At 49.5% G+C, this 20,763-nt stretch overlaps 1 protein-coding gene across 1 annotated transcript in view; it reads left to right on the top strand.

The window, feature by feature from the left end:
* The window catches only part of COTL1 (coactosin like F-actin binding protein 1), a 42,521-nt gene extending 27,465 nt beyond the window's left edge, over positions 1-15,056 (top strand). The window contains exons 3-4 of the mRNA XM_065899485.1: positions 44-201; positions 14,946-15,056. Of these exons, the coding sequence (XP_065755557.1) occupies positions 44-201; positions 14,946-15,056 (269 nt within the window). The remainder of the gene's footprint in view (positions 1-43; positions 202-14,945) is intronic.
* Positions 15,057-20,763: the final 5,707 nt, after the last annotated feature.

Genomic DNA, 20,763 nt, shown 5'->3' with positions numbered 1-20,763 from the left:
TGTTTTAACCGAGCACGGTGCCCTCCCTTTGCCGTTGGTGCAGATGACGTCCGATTGTTTGCCTTCGTGCGCTTCACCACCGGGGACGCGATGAGCAAGAGATCCAAGTTCGCCCTCATCACGTGGATCGGCGAGAATGTCAGCGGGCTGCAGCGCGCCAAGACTGGCACGGACAAAACCCTGGTGAAGGAGGTGGTGCAGGTAACTGTCCTTGTGTTCTTGTAGGGTCTCTGGGCGGGGAAGGGTGCTGGTCACACACAAAGGGTCACCATCCAGCAGGGACACAAGGGGCTGGGCTGGGCTCCTTGGTCTGTGACTTTGAACGTGTCGTGCTACATTTCTGGACCGCTAGCACCACTGGTAAGATGTACCCCAAACTGCTTTCTGGGGTGGTAGCCGCATCTGTGATCCTGACCATCAAATACTAGAAACGTGGTGGCTGGTGTCTACCTCTGGCAGGGGGCGGGGAGGGGGGGCAGGTGGCTCACGGAGAAGGGGTTGGAGGGATGACCAAAATAGCACCACTTCCTGTTTGGGTGATGGGTGACTTCCAACTGTGGCCATGAGGACCCAATGGGAGAATTCACGAGTGCTCTCTGAATGGTGTCTAGCACACAGTAGGTGCTCAATAGCACTTGGTGAATGAATAAATGTCAACCTTATGGGCACCAGCAGGGGTTTTATGATGACTTTGATGGCCATGGAATGACAAAGGCTATATCAACAGTGGCAGAGATTCCTAGTCTGGGCAGCTGGGCGTTGGTCATGACTGACTTACTCCTGTGTCCCTATTAGACGGAGAGGAGGAGGAAAAGGTGGGTGTACCCTTGGTTTTGTCTCTGAGCTTCTAAACAGTTCTACCTGTAGAGCTCCCCATTTTCAAGTTTTTTTTTCCATTCTGGACATAACAAAAATTGACACTAAGTGATTCATCTGGGGCTGGGACACTGGGTCATGCTGAGAAAAATAAAATCCAAATTCCAGAAAGATAAACTGGGGAAGAGAGGTGAAGGGGAGATAGTTTTCTCCTTACCAAAGGATTCTCCATTTTGCAAAACAATTTCCTAAAACCCATGAAGGGGAGGTGGTATAGCTACCACCCACCACGGGTATGGGGCTTCTTTTTGACGTGACGAAAATATTCTAAAATCTGTGGTGATGGTTGCACATATCTGTGAATATACAAAAGGAAGCCGTTGCATTGTTAAAAAAACCAAAACACACACACACAGAAATCGGCTGTGTGCAAAGCGGTGTCCTGGACTGGATCCCGGAACAGAAAAACTGGTGAAATCGGAATGAAGCCTGGGGTTTAGTGTAGTAGTCACGTACCAGTGTTGGCTTCTTAGCTGTGACAGATGTAGCACCGTAACATAAGATGTTAACAATTGTCAAAATGACCGGTGGGGTACATGGGAACTCTCGGTATTGTCTCTTGCCACTTTTCTATAAATCCTCAACTATCCCCAAATAAAACTTTTATTTAAAAAATAATCATAGGAAAAAATTTTCCTCTCATTCCATTTTTACAGTTTATTTTTCCATCTTCGCTACGAGTTCTGCGGGAGAGCTCACCTACCTCTTGGCATTGCTGCGGTCACAGCCTGTGAATCACGCCCTAATCAGTTTTTTCTTCTTTTTTTCTCTAACATAACATAATTACATAAATTATGTGGCCACAGAGTCTTTGTAATGAAGATTTTTCTGGCGGCTGAGCGTCCCATTTCCACCGTGAGGTACTGAAAATCCCCCTGCTGTTAACCTCTTGAGTTGCTTCCACTTTTTTTTTTCTTTTTTTTGCGGTACGCGAGCCTCTCACTGCTGTGGCCTCTCCCGTTGCGGAGCACAGGCTCCGGACGCGCAGGATCAGCGGCCATGGCTCACGGACCCAGCCGCTCCGCGGCACGTGGGATCCTCCTGGACCGGGTCACGAACCCATGTCCCCTGCATCGGCAGGCGGACTCTCAACCACTGCGCCACCAGGGAAGCCCAGTTGGGGGTTTTAATGGTTAGCCAGCTTTCAAGGGTCTCCTTTATGGCAACAGAATGGAAAATGCAAAAGAATGCATGTCCAAGTCCGAAGGTCTCCTGCTGGACTCCGCCCTCCACACTTAGCCCTCTTGTTGGCCAGCCAGGAGAACAGGGCACACAGGGAGAGAAGATGGTTGCTGGCATGCGTCCAGTGGGGGCAGTCTTCTGAATCTTGCAATGCTCCTGTTTTCTTTCCATTTTTAAGATTGTGGTAAAATACAGTAACATGAAATGTTAGCCCTTTTGGTGTACGGTTCAGTGGCGTGAAGTACATTTGCAGTGTTGGGCGATCATCACCATCGTCCGAAAGTTCCAGAACGTTTTTTATCACCCCCAAAGGAAACCCTGAACATATTAGCAGTCTGCAGAGTTCTTTATATACCTAGAACTCTTCTCAATTTGGCTCAGTGGGTTAAGAGGGTGATTTGGGGAAATATGATCCTTTGGTAACTTCATTTGGGAGTATTGGTTATAATTCATTTGTTTGCAAACTCAAATACATTGCAGCAAAAAGGGGAATTGCTTGGCTCTCTGAACTGGGAAGCGCAGGGGTTGCCAGCTTTAGGTGTGGCTGGATCCAGGGCTGAAGCAGTATCTTCCTTTCTTTTCTCTTTTCTCTTTCCCCTGGATTTGACCTGGTCCAGGCATGGTGGTTCTTCCCGGTCTTGATCCCAGGGGAAGAGAGAGCCCCACCTCCCTCAGTGTCAATCATTCCCTTAAAATGATCCAGTTGGCACATCCCGTGGACCAGGCAGGTGGGGTCCCATGATTGGCAGCTCCGATTGTTAAAAGAAAGGGATGCTGGTAGATGAAAAGCACAAACGTCCCCTCCGGTGGCGGTGGGGGTGGTGGTGGGGAACGGATGACAACGACGTCGACTGTATCTTGAACTGCAGATGCAGTGTGATATTTTGACCGTCACCTTTCGCATTTTTCACCTCTGCATTTAAAAAGGTTTATTACCCGAAGCTATTACAAGACCTCACATTTATACTATAGTTGCAAATACAGCCATTAATGTTACAAAGGGGTCGACATTACTGGCACAATGGTATTTTCTGACAGTCACCAAAATCATGTTGATCTGGTGTGGCAGTTGTCCTCTCTGCTTAATGGGGACTCGGAACAGATGTTCTCTAAGGGTCTCCAGATGGACCATTCTGAATTCCGTGTCTTGAGGACAGGATCACATCCCTAGATGCCTTTTACCACCGTTTCCGTGTGAAGAATAAATGGGTTGAGTTTTAGTGTAAGATTACTCATAACCCTTGGTTTTTGTAATAATAAAACTAATATACCCACATCCTTATGCTTTGTATGAGATGTAGACAATGTAACTTAATGTAGAGACATTGAAATCAAGAGGAGTGGATCTTTACGCCACCTGCCTGCCTGTGGACAAGTCTCTCTCCCTTCCTGGGCCTCAGTTTCCCCATTTAGAAACGAGTTGGATGACTTGACCTGCTGTGTCGTATTCTGTTTTGATTTATTCTGAAACTGTTTCATTTTTTATGGGGTAGTTCGTTTACGACAGCATATTACATTTAAATGAACCATACTTCACTTTGTCAGACAAAGAGAGTTTGTAGTGCAGTGGTCTGGGGTATAGCCGTTTGAGCCAGATGGGGTGAGTTCAGATTTCAGCCCGGCCATTTACTGTATGGCCTTGGGCAAGTTGCTCTCCTCTGGGCTTCACTCCCCTGATGGCTAAAACTGGGCTCGTATAGTGTCTACCTCTTGCGGTTGTTGTGAGGATTAAATGAGCAGCTATACGGAAAGCGCTTAGAACTATCTCTGGTAGAGGCCTGGAAGTGCGGCTCTTACGACTCCCAGCTGTCCTGTATAGACAGCACCACGATGCACAGCTTTCTAGGTTGTGGAGTGTTTCCCTGGGAGCCGATAGGTCCGCGTGCTGAGCCCGGGACACAAGGCATGAATCTTATTGTTGAGCCATCCTGCCTGATTGTCTCGCAGATGGCTTGGATCAAAGTCACATCCGTCAGTAACACAGGAAGGTCCTGACCCTCACCCACCCTTGCTGGTGCTGACTTCAAACAATCCAGACTCCTTCAGGTTCCAGCCTGGGGCCTGCACATAGGTGCATCAGCAAGGGGAGCCCTAACCTTAATCCTAACCTTAACCCTAACCCTAACCCTAACCCTAACCCTAACCCAGAGCAGTGATAGGATTTGCCCCGAACCCATGGCTAACAAGCAGCAGGCCCGGCGCTGGAGCCCAGAGGAGTTAAAAATCAGGAGGTTTGATTCTGGGTCTCTTTAATCTGTGTTCAGAGCTTGGCTGAGATGCGGAGCTGCATCTGTGGCTGGTGGAAAACGAGACAAGACCAGCAAGGCCACGGGCAGTGATGGGTGCTGGGCTGGGCCATGGTGACAGCCGGACTCGAGCCCTGGGAATGTGCTGAGTGGACAGGGTGCGCGGCTGCGTCGTCACAGCCGTCGTCTCCTGCACAGAAATGCACGGCTGGTGCCGGCAACACAACACCCGTCCCATTGTTCCGGCGCCTCTGTGGGATGACAGGGGCAATGCAGTCACCCCCCGTTAGAGACCTGCCCACGCTGGGCCAGGCTGTCTTGCTTTAGAGCAGACTCGGTCGATGAAGCATTGTGCTGGCCTTGCGGAATCACTTTGTTCACGCGGTCCTTTTATCTGTTTTGTATTTTTTAACATCATACGAATGCTCACGGAGCCAAGTAACCAGAGGTAGATCTCAGCTTTCAGCACTGGGAAAAGAACGGCGGGGAGAAGTAGAGGCGGGAAGGATGGGCATGTCAGTGGGCATGGAATCATCAGTGTAGTGTATCCTGATGGCCTCTAAACCCCAGGATCAGGGCTGGCTTACATTCTGGAGCCCCTCCACCCCCAGAGCCAGGGCCAGATGTCCTAACTCTCCTCCAGGAGGGTCGTATTTGTGTACCAATGTGGTAGTAATATTAATAACAAGAGGTTTATTGTGCCGCTACCACATGCCTGGCACTTTCAAGGACTTTCCACACATTAAAATGATTTCTTCTTCACAACAAGGACAGTTCTGTCATTATCCCCACTTTATAGATGAGGAGACTGGGGCCCGGGGAAGTTGAGGAAGTTGCCCAATGTCCCCTGTGCTTGTAGACTGGCCCCTGGGGCCCTGACTCTGTCACTTCACCCCACTGCATGTTTCCCAAAGTCCTCTAGCACTCTGAGAAGGCTCTGAGAAGTTCTGCAGGAAACAAACCTCTTATATTTATTTTTTAAATTTACTGATCTGGTTCTCAAGCTCCTTGATGGTAGAACCTTTTTTTTTTTTTAACTGGAAACTGAACATCATTGCACAGTGTTTCTTTTTTTAAAAAATGCTGCTGTGTCAAATGGTAGAGATCATGGGCTTAAGGGGAGTGAGACCCAAGTTGATATTCCAGCTCTAGCAACTTTTCATCCTAGGACCTCGGGCAAGTAACTTTATCTCTAGACTCTGTTCTCACTTAGGAAAAAGAGACTGTAAAATTTCATAGAGCTGTTGGAAGGATTAAAGGAAAGTAAAGGATGTGAAAGCTTTCTCCTTTTAGTGACCGATGAACTCCTATTCATCCTTCAAAACCCTTATTCTTTACCCCATTCTCCTACCAGCCTCAATCAGAATTAATTGCTCCTTTAACTGTTTGTATGATACTGTGACCCAAATTCCATGAATTATAATTAAGTGACCCTAGAAAGTAATCTCAAGGGCAGGGACCATGGCCGCTTAATGTGTATTTCTCAAACCTAGAAAAGTACTAAACAGGTGCTAAAAAGTGAAGAAACAGATCTGTTCACTTAGGCTGTAGCCTGTGTCTTATTCTTGGTGTATTCCTAGGATAGAAGCTAGTAAATGTTCAGTAACTGCTCTTTGGGCTGAATTAAATTGTGGAAGCCATTTACACTCAGGGAGGGATTTGGGGGTGGATTGGAATTTCCAAAGGCTCTGCTTTGTGTCAGTGAAAAGCAGAGGTGAGAGCTGGTTGGGTCAGCCGGGAGAACCCACACACTTCTGTGTCATGAGATTTACGGGGCTGCTACTCCCCCTTGCAAAGCATTAGTTGCTGACCGGCCCTCGGGTGACCAGCTTTGGCGCTTCATCCATCTTTAAAGGGTTTCAGCTGTTTGTTTTTACAGGGAGTTTTATGCTTCTTCAAGCCCTTGGTTTGTGGAAAGGCCCTTTATTCTTCTCAGAACCAGAAAGGGCCTTTTGTGCTGATGCGTTTCACCTGGGCCTGGGCTCAGGCAAGGGGGCTTTCCCATGCTTGTGTCCTTTATTTAACACAAGTACAAAGCTCCCAAGCGGCCTGTGAATGGTGGAGCCAGGGATCATGTGTGGAGGGACAGGTGCCATTATACACCCAATATACAGATGAGGAAACTGAGGCTGGGAGGGGTGAGTCCTCAAGCCAAGGTGAGTGTCAAGACAGAAGCCAGCTGGTGGGGCTCAGAGACCGCTTTAGTGGTAGGAAGGGCAGTGGGGAACCTGGTTCTATGCTCCTGCTACCAGGAGGTTAAAAGTCCTTGGGAGAGGAAGACGCCCAAGCCCTGAGCCCAGCATGTAGATGGCAGCCGCTTTCACAAGCCTGCTCTGCCAAGGCTGTGGCCGGGTGCCCATCACTGAACCCCAGATGGGTCCCAGACCTCGGCCAGCTGGCCTTGACGTGGTGCCTGCCTCGTTGCCCCCCGCCAGCTGGCCTCCTGGTGTCCACACAGTGATTCCCAACACTGTCAACAGCAGACACTTTCCATGCTCTGGGGATGCCAGATTAGAGTGTGTGCAGGTCTTTACTGAAGGAGCCCAAACGCTGAGTCCAGACAGGTCTCCATGTGTGGCATGCACACCCCACGGTGCTTGTTGGGGCTGAAGGCTGCCTACACTCTCTACGTTTGTCTTTCAGATTTTCCCTCCCTCGTTCTCTTCCCTTGCATGGACCAACCCCATGTTCGTCCTCGTCATAGTTTGTCCCTCGACATCCTGCCTTTTGAAAGACCTTCCCAGAACAAGCTCCAGGCTCTCTGTTTTCTCCCCCTTGGTGGTTTATCCCAGGGTGGTGTGGGTGTGAACAATGGTTTGGACAAAATTAAGGACCTAAATGATGATCGGCCACATCAGTGATTTCTGCTCATTCCCCTGGAGCCCTGGCCACGTGGTACATGTTATTACAAATGTGATTGATCACAGCCGTGGTACAGAGTGTCCTTTCATGTAACATTTCATACATGTTTTCAGTTTCCATAATTTTAATGGCTGAATACTATTCTGTTAGTGAATATGCGATTACATGTACGTGTGTGTGTGTGTGTGTGTGTGTGTGTGTGTGTGTGTGTTCACTCCTGGTAAAGACCTTGGCGGGAGTTAAACACGGGTTTCGGTCCCAGCCCCACCACTTGCCATACGTGCGACCCTTTGCCGGCTACTTTACTTCCTTGAGTTTCAGCATCCTCTGAAAATTGGGGATGATAATATCTAAACTCATGGAATTGTAAAAATTAAGTAAAATACTGTATATCATAAGTGTCTGCTATGTATGAAGTGTTCAGTGTAAATACTACTTATTTACCCAACTTCTGTTGAAAAGTGGAAGCAGTCTGGTATTCACTGACAACGAACATCTGTGAGTATGTGTGTTGTAATTTTTTAAAAATTCTGTTGAATTATTCCTTTGGGAAAAAGTCCCCAAAGTGGGTGTCCCTGAGGAACAAGAGATGCTAAGCACAGTTTCAACCAGGCAGAAATTGAAGCCCTAAACATGGATTTAATATCGTTTGTCAAGTGATCCATAGCAGGGGCTATTTGGAGGTCTGGGTTAAGGATGTTGAGGTTAAGTCTGGACTCAGTGGGGAAAATGCCGCGATTGATTTGTGATGTCTGCCATGGATACTGGACAAGAGAGCAGAGTTTGTTTCCCGCATTCTTACCTCCCTGGTCTAGATGGAGCCATAGTCAGAAATCAGGCGAAATGGAGTCAGGGCTTCTGTAACTGTCCGTGGTCAGGAAAGCAGGGGGTGTCAGAACCCAGGCAGTCACTCACATGCTAAAGAGGTGGGTGGCCCTGCGGGGGTCAGGGTTCAAGGCATATGGAGGGCTGCTCCTTTTTGGTTTGGACCCAAACCTACCCCAGCTTGCTATAAGACATCATGCTTTCCCCCATCCATCTGTGTTGGGCAATTACCTTGTGTCCACTCGAAATGCCACCACGTTTCTCTCTCTTGTCCTTTGTCCTCTCCTTAGTGAAATAGGGTCGTGTCATTTCTGCCCTGTGGTGGTGATGCAGGTGCCTGTGTTCCCGAATCTGTCAAACACTGGACCATACCATTTTGATCTATTGGTTTTTCCCTTGTCTGTGGTGACTCATGCCAGTTACAAGAGCCTGTTCTTTTTGAGTGAATTACACCTTGCTGGAAGGATTTTTAAAACCTTGATCTCTGAGGCGCGGTAGAATAGTTGTAGGAGGGAAGGTGTAGGGGACCCAGGAGGGGTTGGCAGGTTTGGTACTGTGCATGTTCTTCAGGCCCATGTTCCTTGGAGGGTGCCTTTTCTCCTAGCAAGATGCAGGCTGCAGGGGACCAACTGCTTTTCTTCAGCAGACCAAGGTCTTTGGTTTATAATTAATCTTTGCCTACTCGGGGGAGAAGATACAATATGGTGGCCAGCATGTGTCTCATCCACCCCCTGTCCCATTTCACACATGTGGGAGGGGAGGTTCCATCCCCCGTTTTTTGGCAAGAGTTTACTAGCACGAGGCCTCCTTTTCGAAAGCCATGCTCTAATCCCAAAGTTGACAGTTCTGTGCCAGTTTTCCCCGTTGCTCCTTGGATTCTTGTGTCCAAGGTGGAACTTCGTCCCACATGCTCTGGAGGCTTAGGTGCAAATCCACAGATGGCTGGTGGGGAAGGGGCTGGCCGAACCTGCCTTCTAGAACCTATGAAAGAAGAAAGCCCTCTTCTTTCACAGAGGTGGAAACCAGGGCCCAGAGCCATTGATGGCTTCCTTTGGGGCATTTTAGAGCCCCCTGGTTCTCTTTCTCTGCTCTTAGACTCTCAGAGGGACCTGTAAGTACCAGATTTTGACTTCCCATGGCCTAGGAGAGTGTCTGGCGTATAATAGGTGTTCAGTAAACACGTGTTTATTGGAAGAACGAATTGCATTAGCTCTCATTGTCTTTGGATACAACGAAGGTCACCTTTCCTCCCCGGCCCTGCCTTGTAGAAATGTGCATTGCTGGCATCACAAACTTAACTGTCAAAGAATCCCACTCAAGTTTTCTTCCCAGACCTTCCCATCACCCATATTCTCTGCATAGGGTAGCAACCCACCATGGTCCTAATGTTCTAGGTAGAAGACCAGACACACTTCTACCCCAACAGGCTTCTTCTCTGTCCTCCTGTGGCTAATCCCACGCACAGCTTTTGGACGAGCAGCTGGATTTACCGTCTTCTCTCTGCAAGGGCCGGGAGAGCCAATGTCACTACCTTGCTTATTCCGAGGAATTCTCCAGACTTCCCTTCATTAAAAAGTAAACAGTGGGGATGGAGAAATCAGTGTGGGTGAGAGAAGAGGAACTAGCCACTCCCTGTGCTCTGAGTGTTTCAGAAAACTTCTTTATAGCTCAGACTCCTCTAACAATCTTGAGAACAAAGGTAACTCAGGGTCATTTAAAGTACTACCTGATCACTCTTGAGCACTTCTACTTCACACTCACCTGATCATCACAACCAGCCCTGGGATGTAGGTCCTCTTATTGTCCCTGCTTGCAGATGAGGAGACTGAAGCTCGGGGCAGGTAAGTTTCTGGGGAGGGTCAGGCTGCCGGAGATGCGTATGGACAGCTGTCCCTATTTGTATTTGGCACAAACTACTCCTGGCACGTTTTAGGACTGAAGCTGGGCTTTAAACCCAGGCAATTGGGAGCCATTTAAGAATGAAGTGATTTAAAACCAAGGATAGGAAAATACTTATACACTTTTAAAACCAGCCTTGCAAATAGATTCTTGACTATGTACAGAGCCCCAATTCCTAACCCCAGTCCTTCCCTAGAATTGCCCTCCTTGGAAGCAGACCAATGTCCATTTTATGTCTTTTTTGAAGCACGAACTTAAATGCACTTGAGGAAAGTCACAGGGACCGAATGTGTCCTGAACTTGATTGGTGTGTTTCCAAACCATCTTGGAGTCCTTTTCAGCTGGATGAGTCCTCTTCCTTTGAAAAGTCCTGCACTGGCAGAAAAGGGAGAGACCCTGTCTGGAGGCTCTCAGCCAGGGACACCGAGTTCCCAGACGTGAAGATCTTTCTAGAACCACAGGTGACAGTGCCCCCAGACTAGCATATTTCGCTTTGAAGTCTCTAGCATGTGGCTTTGGTAGCCTTGAGGGTATGACGGATGCTTACGTGGGAGGGACAGGCAGGCTGAACAGCCTACCGGGGAGCATGCGAAGGGGTGAGGACCTGCCCCCAGGGCCCCGAGGGGAGGCTTCTGTGTGCCCTGGGTCTCCTACTTCTTCTCTCTCAAATAAGGGGGTGAATGTCAGGGTTTCAAAGGCTCTTTCAGCTCAATGTCCCCTGCCCCCCCTCCCCCCCACCTGTTTTTGTTAACCAAGGTATAATGTACATAGAGGAAAACGCACTAATCTTAGATGTACAGCTTGATACATTTTTTTTTTTTTTTTTTTTGAGGTACGCGGGCCTCTCACTGCTGTGGCCTCTCCCGTTGCGGAGCACAGGCTCTGGACGCGCAGGCTCAGCGGCCATGGCTCACGGGCCCAGCCACTCCGCGGCATGTGGGATCTTCCCGGACCGGGGCGCGAACCCATGTCCCCTGCATCGGCAGGCGGACTCCCAACCACTGCGCCACCAGGGAAGCCCCCAGCTTGATAAATTTTTGAATTTAAAATTTTTGAATTTTTGTACGTACCCATGAAACCACTACCCAGATCAAGTCGGAACATTTCGCACTCTCCCTGTGCCGTCCCCAAAGGCTCCCACTCCCCCACTCAGATCGGCTCTAATATTTTATGGTTAATGATTCTCTTTGACTGAGCACATTATTCTCTCAGGTTCTTTCCTGTTCTATCTAGACCTGGGCTGCCACCAGCCACGTGTGGCTGCAGGGCACGTGAAGTCTGGCTTGTCATACTGCTATGTGACGTGCCTATGAGCAAACTACACACTGGCTTTCCAAGATTTAATACGGAGCACAAAATGTAGACACTTCACTGATGGCTTTATATATTGATTAGCTGTTACAATGGCAATATTTTGGGTATAGAGTTAGATCAAATACTATTACAATGAATGTCACCTGTTACTTTTTTTCAATGTGGCTACTAGAAAATTTAAAATTCCCTACGTATTAGCATTGCTCTGGTCCCTGCCGGTCTCCTTTCTGGAGAAAGGACTTGCCCCTCCTCATCTTGCAGCCCTCGTGTGGCCTCCCTCTGCCCCAGCAGGTGTTGCCTGGAGGATGCCAGGGACAGTGGCTGAGAGCAGAGGTGTGAGCGTGGTGGGGAGGTGGCCCTGCTTTGTGCAGATGTGTTCTTTGTGCTTTTCAGCGCGGGCAAGTCCTTGCAGGCCCCTCAGGTCCCAGGCGTTGCTCCCACATCAAAGTCTGGCTGTGCACAGAGCTGTTTTCGCTCTGTTTCTGCCTCTTTTGGAAAACTCACACTTAAGCCCACTCCACAGAGGTGGTGGCGTCTCCCTTGCCACGTCGAAGGCCTGCTCTGTGAGAACCCTGGCAGGAGCAGAGGTGGAGGAGTGTACAGTCATTTTGAGTTGGGTTGAGGCTGACTCAGACCTTTGCGGGACTTTTTGCAGAGTCCACACCCTGAGGGGAAGCATCGGCTCCCCCTTTGAAGCCTCTGACCCCCCAGCATACTGTGTTGGAGGAGGCCCACCAGGCCTGCTAGGACCACATCCACGTGGCCGGCCACCTCCTGCCTGCCCTCTGGAGGGCAGGGGCTGGTTCCTATAGTGGGGATGGGTGAGGTTGCTTTTCTCTGTACTTTTGTTTGAAAGAATCATTTTTTGGCAAACCTTTTGGTTTTAAATGTCTCAGATTCTCAGGTATATAGGGTTTGGGGCTGCTTTTTTTGCAGTTTGAGACATAGCTATTTTCTTAAGGTAATTTTGTTCCTTTACATTTATTGTTACGTTTCATTGGGTTCTGCTATCCTGGTTTGCTCCTGCTGGCTATGATTCGATTTCCCATATACCTGTGGGTTGAAGGTGAATTGTGCTCTATGTGCACTGCCATTGTGGATTTCTGAGATCTTATCAAACTTCTTTTAATCTAAGTTGTCTAATGGCTAACAGACACAAGCGTGAGTGTTCTTGTTTCTCTAGATTGCCATATATAGCTACCACAGGGCAGAGGAACTTTGGACTTCCTTCTATAGGCGTCTTGAGCTGTGGGCTTCCTCTTTCTGGTCTGCTCTTCGCCCCTCCCCCTGCCGCTGGGGCTCAGGTTGAGAAACACGTTACTTCTGGGTTCCCCTTTCTGGCTCTGCCATTCTGCTTGTGTTCAGTGGTGTGCTGATGACTTACACAGACCCTTAGCAGCACAGCATGGCAGGCTGGGAGTAGAAAGGGTTGAAAGGATGTTTGGTCATCAGGGCTAGTTACACAACCTCTCCAAGCCCGGCCTGCGGATCTTATCTTTAAAAAAAAAAGCTAATATACTGAGGGAGGATTAAGTGAGAAGATGTGTGAGCCTGCACCTGGTACATAATAGTTACCTGATAAACATTAACCTCCCATTTCCTCCTTCCTGTTAGTATTCTTGGTGGTTTGGCACGGCGAACGTTTCGTCTTAATATTGTAAAACTTGATCTTGGGAGTGCTCCTGGTTTAGTCATTCTCCTTTTTTTCCTTTCTCTTGTTTTTTAAAAAATTGAGGTGAAATTCACATAACATAAAATTAACCACCATTTAAAAATACACAACTCAGTGGCATTTAGTACCTCACAAATGTTGTGCAGACACCACCTCTATCTAACTCCAAAATATTTTCATCACTCCTAAAGGGGATGGTGACACTTTTAAGAAGTCCAGCTTTAGAGTCGGCTGTACCTACTAGCCGTGTGACTTTGGGCAGGCGTCATAATCTCCGGCCTCTGTTTTCTCATCTTCACAATGGAAATAATATTGATCATTTTACAGGATTTAAAAAAAAAACAGCTTTATTGAGGTATAATTTACATACCACAGAATTAACTCATCCTAAGTCTACAACTCAATGAGTTTTTTAAAGTGAATTTACAGAATTGGGCAGCTATCACCACAATCCAATTTCAGCGCATTTCCATTATTTTCTGTTGCAATCGCTAGCTCCTAGAAACCATGAATCTACTTTCTGTCTATCTGGATTTGCCTTTTCTGGACATTTCATATAAATGGAATCATACAATATGTGGTCTTTCATGTCCGGTTTCTCTCACTGAGCATAATGGTTTTGAGGTTCATCCTTGTTGTAACCTGTGTCAGTACCTCATTCCTTTTTATGACTGAATAATATTCCATTGTATGGATAGACCATGCTTTGTTTACCCATTCATGTCCCGATGGGCATTTGGGTTGCTTCTACTTTTTGGTTGTTATGAATAATGTTGCCATGAATGTTTGTGTTTACAGGTGTTTGTGTGGACATATGCTTTCATTTCTCTTGGGTACATATCTAGGAATACCGTACTAAAGGTTTTAAGAATTAAGTTTGCTAATGTGTGGCAGTGTCCGGTACCCATAGGTGCTTTGTACATAGTGGTAATTATTTACATTATTTCCTTGTGGACTCTTTTTTAATGGGGATGATTTCTGACCTTCAGACTTGTTATTCATATTTTGGTAAATTTCTCTGTATTTTTACCTGTCACCATCCTGAAATTTTCCTTGTTTATGGAAGTCTTATGATGCATGTATTAAGATAACTCTTGATTCTTCATGGTTCAGGGTTATCTGATAAGCCAGATCACCTGTGTCACTCATTCATGCCACGGGCATTTATAAGAGCCTCGCGTGTGCCAGGCCTGTGGGGTTTTATGGTTGAAATGTGTACCCTAAGAGGGCACAGTGACTGCCTCCATTTGCTCATCATTGTAGCCCCATCACACGGCATGGTTTTTCTTGAATGTATGGAAACAAACTCCCTGCCTTCAAGTAACTGAGTGTGGCCGAAGAGCCCAGTACATCCTTTAGTGCATTCAGTGTCTGGGCTGATCACGCAGGCCTGGGACCAGAGGCCCTGCGTCACTATGACAGGGGAGCTTGAAGCTACCTTGTACCAGCTGGTGACATCCAGTCATGTATCTCTTCCCAGCCCCACGTACTGGTCCCCTGTTGATAGCTTGTAATCAGATATCATGTGAATATTTACACCATGGAAACACGTAAAAGCTACAAATCACCACGCCACCACCCCTCTTTTGAGAGAGCCTGGTATTAAACATTTACCAGCCGACCTGCCTACCTTTCCAATCTCCTCTTCTATTATTCTCCTGAGAAGATGGGTTTTCACAGATGAGGAAACTGAGGCACAGAGAGTTGAAAGAACTTGCCCAAGGCCACACAGCCGGAGAACGACAGAGCCAGAATCCGAACCCAGACCTGACCTTGGCCCATCCCCTTGGTCTTGGAACTGCACAGTATCTCGATTTTACCCATTTCCTGATCTCTGGTCACGTTATTTTTGGGTTTGTTTTTTCTTCCCCTGCCAAACCATTCTGCCACCAGATTTTCATTTTGATCACTTCTTAGCGTTTTAGGTGCCAAGACTTCCTGGTGTGTTGCCTGATCCATGCTCAGATCCCGTCCCCTCTTTTTTTAATATATTTTTATTTTTATTTATTTATTTTTTTCCCCTCCCCTCCTTTTTAACGGGAACTCTGTGTTCTATTTTGTTCCGGCAGAATTTCGCCAAAGAGTTTGTGATCAGCGACCGGAGGGAGCTGGAGGACGATTTCATCAGGAACGAGCTCAAGAAGGCGGGTGGAGCCAACTACGACGCCCAGACGGAGTAGCCCCCGCGCCCCGCCCCTTGCCAAAGTCATCTGCCTGCTCCCCGGGCGAGGGGCCCACGGCCTCAGCTACCAGCCCGCCAGGGAGAGGAGACGCCATGAGAGGCAGCGCCCAGCACCCCGTCCGAAACCCAGCTCCCCTCCCCGCTTCCCTTGTGCACTTGCCACGTCCTAGCCCACGAAGCTCATGGAACATCTTTCTTTTCTCTTTTTTTCTTTCTTTCCCCCCTCTTTCTTGTTCTAAAGAAAAATCATGTTGATGCCGAGGGCACACACATCATCAGATCGGAGGTGCCTCCCCTGGTGACCCTCTCCTGGTATTTCACTGATGGCACAAGTAGCCTGCCTGGCCTCACCCACCAACCTCGTGTTGCTTGTGGCGCCCGGGCCATGGCTGCTATCCTGGTTTTCCTCGGCGCCTGCCTGCTTCCCGCTGAGGAGGCAGCTGTGCCCTCCACGGCGGCCTCCACAAGCACACACATGTCCCGCTGGCCAGGCTCACACGCCCCGAGAGTCGCTCCAGAGTCCCCACCCGCCCCCATCCCAAGTTGCCTAAGCTCCAGACTCCATCAGAGATGTGCAGGGCTGACTCAGACCGAAAGAGAAGAGAGAAAATTTGCCTTAAAAGTTGCCTGGCTTTGCCACCGGTCTGAAATGGCCCCGTTCCCACCCTCTTGATCAAAATCTCATGATGGTGTGGAGTGGGGACAAAGGTCTAGGTCCACATTCAACAGGAGGAGTCTTTCAGCGTTCACTTCCCAGGCTCCCCAAGTGGTGAGGGCATTAGGGAGAGAGGCCCGGGGTGCGGGATGGGAACTGAGGTCCAGTCGGTCCTCTGCCCGACGGCAAGGACGGCGGGGGACAGAGCATGTACAACAGGAGCCCCGCCCTCTCGGGACCAGAAAGTAGGTGGTTTTAATCCTTGGTGGCACCACACCGGCAAAAGGGTTTTTTCTTTTTTTTCAGAGAAAGATGAGATTGGCTTGGTTCTTCGTTGGCACGTTTGGTAGCATTCTTTTTCTCTTTTCCTTGTTCATTTCGTTGGGGGAAGTCTGTGCTATGTTGGGGTCGTGAAGAACATCTGCACTCAAAACGGTTTACAGAAATAAATGGGTTTTTTGTTTTTCAAAAAACAAGGCTGTCTGATTGGTCTTATAAAGCTTCTCACTTTACTGGAAAAACAAAGGCGGTTGTCGTATTCAGATGGAATCGGCGTTCTCCGAGCTATTAGGGGCTGGCGTATTCTCATTCCGTAGCTTGTTTAAGCTTTAGCAATAACCGTCGAAATAGGTGCTGTTTGGGACTTCCCTGGCGGTCCAGTGGTTAAGACTCCGAGCTCCCAATGCAGGGGGCAAGGTTCGATCGCTGGTCGGGGAATTAAGATCCCACAAGCCTCACAGTGTGGCAAAAAAAAAAAAAAAAGAAGAAGAAAGAAAGAAAAAAAGATAGAAATAGGTGCTGTTGGCATCCCCATTTTATGGAAACTGAGGCTCAGAGAGTCTCAGTGATTCACCTGAGGCCACCCAGCTGGAAGGTGGCAGAGCTGGGATTCGAACCTGGGTCTCCCAGTGGCCCTGGTGCTGTAGCTCGTGAGGGGAGTGGAGAGGCCCTGGGTTGGGGATAGAGAGGAGATGGCAGGATTGTGATGTGTCTTGTGTGGTCAGAAGCCTCCTCTCTGTGTGTTCAGGAAAAGCTGGGAGAAAGCGTCCTCCTCAGCTGGGCTGTGACTTCTTTTATGAGGTTGTCCTAGAGCTTCAGAACGGGATTTCCAGCATGCTAGCCCCAGTGGGAGTGCAGAATGAGGCCAGAGGAGTTTCAGATGCACAACCGGCTTTGGAGGAGCTGGCAGTGGGGAGGGGAGGGTGCAGGGAGAGGGCAGAAACCAAAATCAGAGCAGGAAGGAATCCTGCAAGATGTGGGCAAGATTGGAGGTCGCCCAAGGCCCATCCCCAGCCATGCCCCTCTGCTCACGGCTGTGTGGCTTTGGGCAAGTTGGCTAACCTCCCTGGGCCTCAGTTCTCTCATCCGTGAAATCCTTAAGGAGCAGTGAGGATTTTGAGGGTATCCAGCAGGGCTCAGTCCTCATCCCATCCGGCCTGCCGCTAGGTCTTGATAGCTCGGGGTGCCCCAGTTTTTCCCTAAACCTAGAGCAGAGAGAGTCAAAGTAGGTCTCTGGCTTCCTGGCCTACGGGCTTTTAGCTCTGGTCAGAGAACTTGGGATAATTACACATGTAGATAAACCCCTTTGGGAAGAAAAGCCAGGTTCTGTGAGAGTAAATCACAAAGGGACTGGGCCTGGTTGGGGGCTAGGGAGGGCTCCCCTGAGGAGGCAGCATCTGAGGACTGAAGGAGAGGAGGGAAGCAGGCAAAAGCTCCGTGGGGATGTTTGCCCAGGGGAAGAGCAAAGAGGGTGGAGCTGGGTTTGTGTGTCAAGGAGCTTGGTTTTAATTGAAAGCTGAAGTTCAGGCCTTCAGCTGGGATTTCAGAGGGTGCCTGATGGGATCTCGAGGTCTTCAGGGGCAGAGAGACTTTGCCTTTATCTCATTATCCCCTGTAAGTAGCATCCAGCAGGTGTCTGGTCACGTTGCCTGGAGCTGCCTCCACCTGCTCCCGACACTGCCCAGGGCCTGGACGCCCCGGATTGACCTCCATCAGGGCCTGGCAGGGGTTGGGGTAGAGCTCTGGGTACTCAAGCCTCCTTGCTCACAGATGCTCTGAATTACTTGACGCACTGGGCATTCAGCAGCCGTTCCAGGTTATCCCAAACTGAAGGGTGTAAAACAACCACCATGTTTTGCCCTTGATTTTGTAGGACCAGAATTTAGGAAGGGCTCAGCTGGGCGATTCTTACTAGCAGGGTCTCTCCTTTGGCTGCAGTCAGATTGACTGGGCTGGATGCCCAGGCTGAACGTGGCCGGCAGCTGATGCTGGGCTGTGGATCAGAGCGCTCAGCTTGTCCTGCCAGCGTGCTGTCAGCCTGTGGCCTTTTTTTTTTTTTTTTTTTAATGTATTTGGTTGACGTATAGTAGATTTACAATGTTGTGTTAATTTCTACTGTACGGCAAAGTGATTCGGTCATACGCATACATACATTCTTTGTCATATTCTTTTCCATTATGGTTTATCACAGGATATTGAATATAGTTCCCTGTGCTCTACGATAGGACCTTGTTGTGTGTCCATTCTCTATATAATAGTTTGCATCTGCTAACCCCAAACTCCCACTCCATCCCTACCCCCCACCGCCTCCCCCTCTCCCTTGACAACCACCGGTCTGTTCTGTCTGTGTGTGACTGTTTCTGTTTCATAGATAAGTTCATTTGTGTCATATGTTAGATTCCACATATAAGTGATATCATATAGTATTTGTCTTTCTTTGTCTGACTTACTTCACTTAGAATGATACTCTCTAGATCCATCCACGTTGCTGCAAATGGCATTATTTCATGCTTTTTATGGCTGAGGAGTATTCCATTGTACATACGGACCACATCTTCTTTAAGGGCTGTGGGCTTACAGGGTGGCCGGCCTCCCCCAGAATGAGCACCGCAGAAGACCAGGACGAGGCTGCATGGCCTTTTCTGACCAACTCTCCAGAGTTACATGGCCGCATTTCCCCTGGACTCTCCTGGGGGAAGCCGTCATGAGCCCCTCCACATTCAAGGGGAGGGGACACTGACCCCGCCTCTCAGTAGGAGGAGTGCCAAGACCTGTGACCTTTTTAAAGCACCACGCCTGGGGACTTTCCCGGTGGTCCAGTGGTTAAGATTCTGCGCTTCCACTGCAGGGCGCCTGGGATGGATCCCTAGTCAGGGAACTAAGATCCCGCATGCCCTGCGGCCAAAAAAAATAATAATAAAAAAATATATATATAAGATCAAGCACCACACCTGTGACCAGGCACTGTTTGGGGCATGGGGTGCCCCAGGCTCAGGGGCTTGCACAGGGGTCGGTGTGGGGCAGAGGAGAGCTACATGGAAACCAGCCAATAACTGCAGGGGTGGGGCTGGGGTGGAGGGGCTGATTGATCCCCCGGGGGAGGCCCAGCCTCCCCATGGACGTTTACTCTCCGGGCGGCCATCTGAGGCTGGGAAGGGGGGCTCAGCCCCAGCTGCTGTCCTGGTGAGGGTGGGTTGTCCTCATCTCCCTGCTGCTTTCTATTCCCCGCATCTTAGGGACTCACAGAAGAGAGGTGAAAACGAGAACCTAAAAAGGTCGGCTGTGAGGAGGTGACTCGTTAACAGACCGGAGGCAGCTCTGCACTCAGGTTGATTCAGGTTGGAGGTGGCCGGCCAGGTGGGCTGTACCTGTTTCCTTCTCCTAATGGCTTTTCTTGCCCGTCAGAAAAGCTCTTCCTGAAATTAGCAGAGAATTTTGCTGCCTACCTGCAGCTCCATCCCGGCCCTAGGCTAACCACCCCCCACTCCCAGGAGCACCTCACTGCCCTGTGATCAAGGGATGCCCTGGGATGGCGGGGGGCAGGGGCCCTGTTTGTCTCTCTGCTCAGGACTCTGTCCACTTCCTCCTTGGACCCCCGATCCGGCATCCTTCCTTCCTTCACTTTCCTGAAGGCTATGTTCCCTCCCTCTAGAGAGAGACTGGTTTCTGCTCTGACCTGCTTCTTCAAGAAGGTTCCCCCACGCCCTGTGTGGTCGGTTGGATGGTGGTCCCCCGAAGATACACCTGTGCCTGGATCTTATTTGGAACTAGGGTCGTTGTAGATGTAATTAGTTAAGGATCTTCAGGTGAGACCATCCTGGATTTAGGGTGGGCCTTGAATCCAATGACAGGTGTCCCTTATAAGAGAAAGCAGAGGGAAGCTTGAGACAGATATAGGGGAGGAGGCTGTCTGAAGACAGAGGCAGAGACTGGAGCAAGGCGGCCACAACCCAAGGGCGCCCGGAGCCCCCAGGAGCCGGAAGAGGCAGGAGGGACCCCCTGACCCCGCAGAGCTTCTAACATCTGGAGGGAGCCCGGGTCTGCCAACACCTTGATTTCAGACTTCCGGCCTCCAGAACGGTGAGAGGATAAATTTCTACTGTTTTAAGCCCTCAGTTGTGGTCCTTCGTTACAGGAGAGTCAGGAAACTTCCCTCTTTTATTTACTAACTGTGAACCTCTCAAGGGCAGGGACCATGTCTCCAGGGCCTTACGCGTAGTAGGTGCTCAGTAAACAATCCATGAGTGGGGCTCCCCTGGAGCAGGTGTGGCCTGAACTGGGAGCACGTGGGGCTCTGCACCCCTCTCCGAGCTCCACACAGAACCCAAACCTGCCTAGATCGGGGTCAGACTTGGTCGTTGCTCAACCAGGCCGAGGCTCCAAGGGCTTCCCGGCTTCCTTCCCCCGGGAGCTGGCTCTGCCCGAGGGCCGGTACGTACCTCACGTACCTGTCTACCTGTCCACTTGTCTCATGCACATGTCCAGCTTCTCCACCTCTGGGGGCTCAAAGCTATTATCCTGATTGCTTCTCCCTTATCATTGTCTCTGGAAGATCCTTAAGATACCTTTAAGGAGGTTGCTGCAGAGGCTGGAGTGTGCCCCAGGGCTGGGGTGACTGGGGTACCTTGGTTTCCTCTGGGTGGGGCAGGAGGGGGCAGATTGGCCCAGAGGCCACGAGCCACGCCATTGAGTCTGGGGCTCTGGGGAGGACTCGGCCTGTGGAGACTTGCAGGTACTCTCGGGATCCACCCTGTTCTGTCTGCCTGTGCCT

Source organism: Phocoena phocoena, chromosome 20 (genome assembly GCF_963924675.1).
Source record: "Phocoena phocoena chromosome 20, mPhoPho1.1, whole genome shotgun sequence".
Taxonomy (NCBI): domain Eukaryota; kingdom Metazoa; phylum Chordata; class Mammalia; order Artiodactyla; family Phocoenidae; genus Phocoena; species Phocoena phocoena.
This window is presented reverse-complemented; position numbering and strand designations above follow the sequence as displayed.